At 37.8% G+C, this 8,845-nt stretch overlaps 1 protein-coding gene across 1 annotated transcript in view; it reads right to left on the reverse strand.

Annotated features, from left to right (window-relative positions):
• Nucleotides 1–781, reverse strand: part of LOC131902678 (vomeronasal type-1 receptor 4-like) — an 861-nt gene extending 80 nt beyond the window's left edge. The window contains exon 1 of the mRNA XM_059253691.1: nt 1–781. This exon is cut by the window's left edge and continues 80 nt beyond it. Coding sequence (XP_059109674.1) covers nt 1–781 — 781 coding nt within the window.
• Between the last annotated feature and the right edge of the window lie 8,064 nt (nt 782–8,845).

The following is an 8,845-nucleotide window of genomic DNA, read 5'->3' on the forward strand; positions in this document are numbered from 1 at the left end:
ACACAAGAGCCCCAAGGAATTGACAGGCAGAAGAGAGTGTGTAAAAGGAGACAAAGGTAATGACCAGGAGAAGGATGGTTTTAGAGGCTCTGGACTCAGGGGAGGATCTGGAGGAGATGTTGGCCCTGGGCATTTGCTGCATCCTTTGCTTGTGCTTGTACAGTGTGATGACCATTGAGACACTGGCCCATAGCATGAGTCCCAGAAAAAGAATATCAGGAGCTGACAGCAATACTGCATACAGGATGTCACTAGTTTGGTCATGACGGACAGAATAGCAGTATAAATAGGATTTCAGATTTGCTGTGCTATCATTTCCGTATTTTGCCCTCACATGCACAAGATTGACAGTGCTTATAAGGAAATGAATTGCCCAGTTCAGGTACATAGAGTAACGGATGTACTTGTGTGAATTTATTTTAAGCTCTGAATACTTGTAGTCCCTGGGGCTGATAATGATGGCCTGAAAGACACTGAGGAAGCAGGTACTGCCAATACAAACACCCCTACTTATTCTGTGAAAAGAGAATACCAATTTGCATCCAGTATCATTGAGGAAATCTGTCAATCCAAAAGCTGCCATTGTGTGTGGCACTCCTTTAAATAGGACAGTTAAGATGTTGGCTACAATCAGGTGCATCAGAACCCAGTCTGTAGACCTTAACCTGTACCTTGCTAGGTAAAGAAACAGATAGTGGTAGAGAAGCAAGGAATTCCCCAGAAATCCAATAATAGTCAGAGACAAGATGACCACTCTTACAGACAGCTCACTGTCTGTCATGATGCAAGTTTCTGAACTCAGACTGACGATTTTGCATGAAAAGATGAGGCAGGGACCACATGCACTGTGTCACAGGACACAGGATAGTGATTATCAATTCTGAATGAGTCCACAAGATACATTCAACCTATAGGGCATCTACCACTTTGACATGAATGTCATACATGAAGGCAGTGGAATGGGGCACAAAGTGCTTCAATATTTTTAGATTCATACTCTTTGGAATGTGCAAGACGCAGCAATATCTCAACAGGACAGGAGCAAAATATATCCGGCGGCCCTGAAACACAGTCATGACTCATTTTAAAACTTGGCCAATAATCAAATGACATACATTTAACTTTGAAAAACAAGCTTGAATCCATGTAAAATATGATAAGATGACAACAAAATTATTATTAATTTAAGATTACAGCTAATCTCTGTATTGACACCCAAATGAAGTGATTTTGGGACTAATGACACAAGTATTAAGTTTTATAAAGTAGGGCTATAATTGTAACATGAAATGTAAAAAGCGAAAACTTCAAACATGGACAAAGTTGGAAGTGTAATTACTATGTTAATAAACATTAATGTTTAGAATATTTTAGATTCAGAGAAAAATTTAGGAACGAGTATAGGATATTCCATAGAATCCATCTATGTGTTTAGTCTTCCCATTTTCAATGTCCTGCACAAGCATAATTAATCGTCTATTTGAAGAGAATGTTTTCAAATATGTGAGAAAAGATTTAATCCCAATAGTTGAGAGCATAAAGCAATAATATTATAACTGCCTTCATTTAAATTCCTCTAACTACATCTACAGGAAAAATACTGGCATTTTTATTAATTTGGGTATTTTCAAACCATTAAGAATACTGTTTCCATTAATTACACCCTCACTCAGAGGCAGAGAAAATGATTTGTGCAAATGAGACCTACATTTACATGCAACTGCAGGTAGGATTGCATTGTTTTATGGAACGTGTTCTGCTTCAAATTACAATCATGAAGTTATGAGTTGTATCAATGGAAGTGCTAAAAATGTATTATGCTTATTAGATGGAGTTACAAATGATTATTACTAGAAATTTACTGTCATGAGAATGTACTTTTTAATCTACTTTCATTTGTGAAAGTTACTTACAAATATTTCATAGAAAAATGTATACAAACCCATTTCAGAATCTATGACACAATACCCTATGAAAGAATCATCTGTAGAGTTTATGACCAAGTCCATCATTGTGCACACTTACCACTGTGCATAAGAGCACCAAGGAGACTAATATTCACAGATATAAATTTCCCAAAAAAGTTAAGCAGTGTCAATGGCCACAGTGACACTCCTTTATCAGGTGCCGTACTAAAACCTCCTCATAATGGAAACCCTGCTTCCTTACAGAGACAATTTGAGACCCCCTAAGCACCAGACTTCTTTTCCAGTGTGACAGAGCACAGCAGGCACTGACAGTGTGGAATGGGCTAAGTCAGAATTAGGATGAAGTGCTTCTAGGACCCCACACTTCATTTCTCCCTGATCCATTTCTGTTCTCTGTGTCTTCTGTGTCCTTGCCATCATCCAGGTGGTCTCCTGATGTCTCCTGTGATCACTTACCAAGACTCGCACGTTTTCTTTTCTTCTCTGATCTCAGGTTGCAGTCTGCTACACTCTCAGCACCCCATCTCTTCCCAGCATGCTGATCGCAGCTCCACGGCCACAAAGATCTGGTCAGCTGGAGGGAAGGCAGCCAGTGCCTGAGATATGGTCTGTGATTCTGTAACCTCCCCTCCCCTGAGACCTGCAATTATTATTTTACTTGAAATAGCAATGGACATTGCAGGCTTGAGCAGGCAAGAACTTTGCTCTGAACTTCTGTCCCCTGGTGACCATTAGCAAAGAAGAATTGCAATTTTCTGCTGTTAGCTCTTAAGGGAATATTGTGAGTTCAGAGAAGTTGTTATCTGCTCTGTTTCCTAGAGGTGACAGGATCTCACTTTCAGATATCAGGAGTATTTATGATCTGTCTGAGATCTTTACCTGTGCTATGTATGTGCATTGTATTTTTTGATTGTCTGAGGTGTCCTGCACACAAATCTCATTTCCCTTCCTCATTTCAGTGGGTGCCATCATAATATATAGAATAGAAATTCAATGACAAATATACATTTTTTTATATTTTCAAAGAGCACTATAAAATAACTGAATGCTGCAAATTCACAGTAGTGTTTACTGAATAAATGTAAGTTGTCCAAAATTATTTATTTATGTTGCTTTTATAACTGTAGTCAATTTGCAGATGACATTTTGGGTGAAAATATCATTCATCAACTTTGTTTGGCATTAGTCCTGAAGGGAAAGAAATAGGATTTTGAAGAGAGTTACCTGTATGGATGAACAGTTCTGCTACCATAAGAAATGAGTTATCAATTTTTAAATTCATTTTTTATACATTTTTATTATTTTTTAAAGGGAAGCAAACTTCTTCATTGTACACAGTACAGAATATAACATTGCTCAGCAGGATGTAGACAATCCTGCGCAGTGGGGAGTATCTCAAATCAACTGGCAGGCTAAAGCCTTTCTGGACTGTAGATGTTCCACACTCTGGAAAAGAAGCATATTAATGAAACAACCCTCACACCCTAAAAGAAACAGCCATCTGGGGGTACAGGAGTGTGAAGGGAATGCAAAGTGATGCTGTTGTTCTGTGTCCTTTACAGCACACTGTGCAGTCACAGCAGGACAGGGGGCAGCTCAGGTCACAGAAGGTTTTTTTCATACCCAGTAAAACAGCATAAATTCATTATAAAACCAAAACAGCAAAAAACCACAAACCAGTATTAGTAAAGAGAGGAAGAGATAAAAAACAAACAGACAAACAGAAAACCAATCCAAACAGCATTTACAACAAATAAATCTCTAGTCAGCTGGGTAAAATTTGCATCTATGTATAGACTGTGTGTAGGTTAGAAAACTATATGCTTTAGAAAAAAAAAGAATGTAGGCTGTGATTTTATGGGAATGTGTGTACCAGTGGACACAGGTGTCTATGTGAGCACCTACAAAACTAGAGGGAGAAGCAAGAAGAAATAGAGCCAGAAGATGTTTCACACACATAGTTGTAATACTCTCATGGCTTTCCTTGATGTGGAGAATGACTTCAGGTCCTTAGGCACAGACCTATGAGCCGGGATACTGAAGGTGTGAGGTGTGTATGCACTACATACTAAGAGTTGAGAACATCTGACATTTACCATGTTGACTGTTAAATAGATATTTTAATATACATATTTCACTTCAGAGTCATAGATACATCTGTTGAGATAGAAGCTTCTAGTGTAACTGTTGTATAGAGATATGTACATTCTTGTTACTTCCTACTTTATTGTGTTACCCAATTGTTCCTCTACTAAAGAAATGTATTTCTTCACATAGTTTTGTTACATCATGCCACAGCACTGATCATACTGAGAAATGCTATCAGGGATAGAATGAGCAAGACACTGGACATGAAGTGTGGCTCCAAGACAAAGTATTAATGAGACAGGTGAGAATCTTTTTAAATCAATGGTAATGTTTTCAGAGTATGTTACAATAATCACTGTACCTAATTAAGTGAAGTTCAGAGCCATAAATATAAACTAATGATATATCAAAAATTTACATGGAATCTAATTAAAAAAATTAGGTGACTTAGACATCAATCTCCACAAATACAGTCACTTGATTTTGAACTGCTTGTAGAAATACAAACAGGAGCAAAGGCAGACTGTTTTACTTTGTAAAATATGTATCCATATTTAGAGGAATGAAACAGGATTCATACAATCTTGACCTATTCAAAAGTCAAATCAACACAAACCAACTGGAAGCCACGGCATTCTAAAAGTTCAGAGGAGAAAGCTGGGGAAAATCTTCATGATACAACCAAAGGCAAGGACTGTATGAATGACTACATTTGCATAGAGAACAATTTCCAAAATTGATGAGTGGCATTTCATGAAAGTGAAATGTTTCCACAGCCTTGCAGATTGTCCTGATTCCAATTTAAATTGTTTTTAGAAGGTCATCAGATGCTCATGCAACCTTTTTCTAAATGGACACTCCTTCTTGCCTTCTTGTACTCTCATTTCTCCTATTGACCACTCTTAAAGAGTCTTATTAATAAAATCAAACCCGAGGCCAGTTATTGCGGTCAGTGCTGGTAGATCAGAGAGACAGAACAAGTCACAGCTATCTCACCTTGCTGGATCCTCAGCTGGTCTTATTTCCTCAGACTAGAGGCCTCTGAGTCCTCATCCAGAATGGGTCTCAGCTGAACTGTGTTGCTAGAAGACTGAACACTTAACCAGCCAAATGCTTCTAGTTTTTGATCCTCACGCCTTATACACCTTTCTGCTTTCTACCACCACTCCCTGGGATTAAAGGCTTGCTTTCTGGCATTAAAGGCGTGATGAGTCACCATGCCTGTCTGTATCCTTGAACTCATGGATTTCTGCCTCTGGAATGCTAGGATTAAAGGCGTGTGCTATCACTGCCTAACTAGTGGCTTTTCTGTTCTCTGACCCCAGATAAGTTTATTAATGTACACAATATTTTGGAAAACACAATACCACATTTCCTCTCTTTTTGTCTAAAATTTAAAAAAGCTTATAACTAATACAAGAAAAATTATGTCCAATAAGTATATACAATATACACAGTCAAGATTACATTAACGATGTCTAGTCCATTAACATTTGATAGATTCAGATAAAAACTCCATTAATATATAACAATGTCCAGTCCAGTAACATCTGATAAACTCAGACAAAAATTTCTCATTACTTATCTTATTTAAAACAAGTAATTCCTTTTTAAAAGTAGATTCCTTAATCTCCCTTTTTATCTTATCATATGCATATTCTCTCTTTTTTCTTTTCATAATACATTCAGTAGTCTACCTTTTGTCATTTTTATATCTTCCCCTTTTTCTTCAGTGTAGATTCAGTGATCTACCTATTTATCCTATTATTTCTTTATCTTTTTTCTCAAAGTAGATTCAGTGATCTAACTCATATCTTATTCTCTTTTTCTTTTTTCTTTCTAGGGGTGGAGATATCTTTAGAGAATCTTGAAAAGAAAATTTTTGGGTTAATTGTCAAGTCCTGTATCATTTGTCCAGTCTCTGCATAAAAGGAAAGTTCAGGGCTTGTCACAAGTCCTTGTTTGAGTAGTCTTGTCAGGCTGGATCATCTCAGCTAACCATCTCGAAATTGTCCTAAATAGTTTGTAGTCCAAAGTCGATGTTTCCTGGTGTTAATCAGCTTAATGGCTTTACCATAGTCCATGTGGAATCATCATTGTGGGTTCCCATCATCCTTTTGAAGATTTCAAAGTCACTGTTAGGCGTGGTCATGGTTCACTGCAAACTTTTTTTTTTGTGCCTCCTCTGTGGTTTGGAGCAATCACAGTCTGATAAATGTCTGTCTCTCGGAACCATGAACATTCTTCCCTACAACAGAAAATCTTCACAGCAATTTCTCCACACCATTTGTCTTGCCAAACTTTTCCAAACTGACCTTTGCTGATGTTTTCTTGTAACACGATGGTCCTGGCAATTCTTCTCTGAACCAGCAGAAGTAAACCCTTCATCCCAGGTAGCAGCATCACCACAGTCATCAAAACGATGAGAAGAAGCTGGCAACGTGGAGCAGTAGCCACTGCCTCCATGGTCCCACTGCTGTATGTGGTTCAGTCAGGGCCGAAGCTTCTCCCAAGCCTCCTAGGCTGGCCTCAAACTTGGGATCCTCCTGCCTCTCTCTCCTTCAGCAAATCCTACCAGCGTGCACCACCACAACTGGCCGAGTGTAGCTCGGGCCTGAGCTGGGGCCCACAAGGTCAGAGACAAGCACCTTTTTCATGAATTCGTATACCACGAACGTTGGGCATCAGATGTAGCAGGAATCTTAAAAGTTCTTATTAATAAAATCAAACCTGAGCTAGGTAATGGGGTGAACACTGGAAGGTCAGAGAGACAGAACAAGCCACAGCTAACCTCACCTTGCCAATTCCTCAGTTGGTCCTGTTTCCTCAGACTGGAAGCCTCTGTGTCCTCATCCCAATGGCTCTCAGCTTAACTGCTGCTAGAAACCTGAATGCTTAACCAGCCAAATGCTTAACCAGGCAAATGCTTAACCAGCCTAATGCTTCTAGTTTCTGGTCCTCAACACCTTATAAACCTTTCTGCTTTCTACCACCACTCCCTGGGATTAAAGGCTGCTTTCTGGGATTAAAGGTGTGAGTCACTATGCTTGGCTGTTTCCAATGTAGCCTTGAACTCACAGAGATCCAGAGGGATAAACAAAGCCCAACCGGTTTATTTCAAGGATGTGCTGACCTCAGAATGGAAACCTGGATATGTTCTACGTTGGGGAAGGGGTTTTGCCTTTGTTTCTGCACGATAAGAAAAGCTATGGATACCAACAAAATTAATAAAAATTTGATTCGAACAGGAAAAAACCCTTGATGAGAAGTAAAAGAACATCCACCAATGTGACATCTCTACAAGTTGTAAGAAAAATTTAACAATCAAAGGTTGGGGTAGGGTTCTGTTTTTGTCTTTCCAGGATAATGGAAATATCCATCTTCCAAAAATCATAAGGCCTTGGATATCCGGATGTTTACAGCAGAAAGAAAGAATCTATTGGTACCAATCTACACATGGTAAAATCTCACTGTCTAACATCTATCTCTCTATCAATCTAGAATAGTTGTGGTTCCAATTCAATTATAAGCCAAGCTGGCTTTGGAGATGAAATTGGCTCACTCCTTCTCTAAACCCAAGCATATTGCTAAAAGAAAAGTTTGAGAGAGTCTTCAGTCCCATATCAGAAGAGCCCTCTGGTGTGAGAGAGAGAGAGAAAAAAAGGAAAAGAAGAAATGGAATGGATAGATATAAGATATTATGGTAGATTATTGTGTATACTAGTAAACAAATTTAGCAAAAAAGCAGCCTTAAATAATTTGCACTGTTGTGGATTCTTATATGTTAATACAAATGTAAACTATTTTTATATTCCTGTTTAAGATAATTTGTATATTGATACAAATACAGAACTATATTTGTTATAATGTACATATATTTCTACTCTTATTTGAAATATTTGTATATTGATACAAATGTCAATTTATATCTGTCATATTTTATGTATGTTCTACTTCTGTTTAGGATATTCGGTACATTGACATATATTTAAGATTATTGTCATATTGCATATCGCACTACATACTCCTACCTCTGTTATAAATATTGATATATATTTAAGATTATTGTCATATTGCATATCACACTATATACTCCTACCTCTGTTATAAACATCTTGTGTATTGTCACAATTTTGAAGTCATCTTTCTTTACCATACATTTGATTATAGACTGTTTACCTTGTTTGCGTGAAGCCTTAGTCCTTAGGTTATTTTGGCAGATAAGACTTATAGATTTATAGTCACCTATGCTTGTCATCTCTATAGTTACGTTAGTTAAGTTATCCAGATTTACAGATACATTGGCCTCTAGCCAATTTGAATACACCAACAATGCTGAGAAACATTAGGTGACTGTCCAGGCTGCCAGCTGTCTCGGTCTACTCTTGCAAGAGTCCTGAAAGTTGCTTGCATCCATCTACTATTTCTCAGGTACCATTATATTCCTTCTCAGGTCTTTGATGGGATTGAAGACTAGCAGTTATAGTTACAACTTAGTAGATAGAACATATTAAGTATTAGATTCAGGTTCTTTAAGATAGGACACCTTTTGGAATGATCTTTGTAACATGCCATTTACCTATGCTCTATACTTCTCTGGATTTTAGTATGTGTTTCTTGCTTGATATTGTTTGCATTGGTTGTAGTTCCATCTTATCTAGGTCATTATCCCTCATTATTCCTGGACAATATTTGATAACCATTCCTTTGTATATAGTCTTGTATTAGGTTAGAACCTTCTTATTTAGACAAAAAGGGGGAGATATAGTGGGTAGCCATTCCAGCTTTGATCTGGAAGTTCCAACTCCCATTGAGACTTCGGCAACCGT

This window comes from Peromyscus eremicus, chromosome 1 (genome assembly GCF_949786415.1).
Source record: "Peromyscus eremicus chromosome 1, PerEre_H2_v1, whole genome shotgun sequence".
In the NCBI taxonomy this organism is placed as follows: domain Eukaryota; kingdom Metazoa; phylum Chordata; class Mammalia; order Rodentia; family Cricetidae; genus Peromyscus; species Peromyscus eremicus.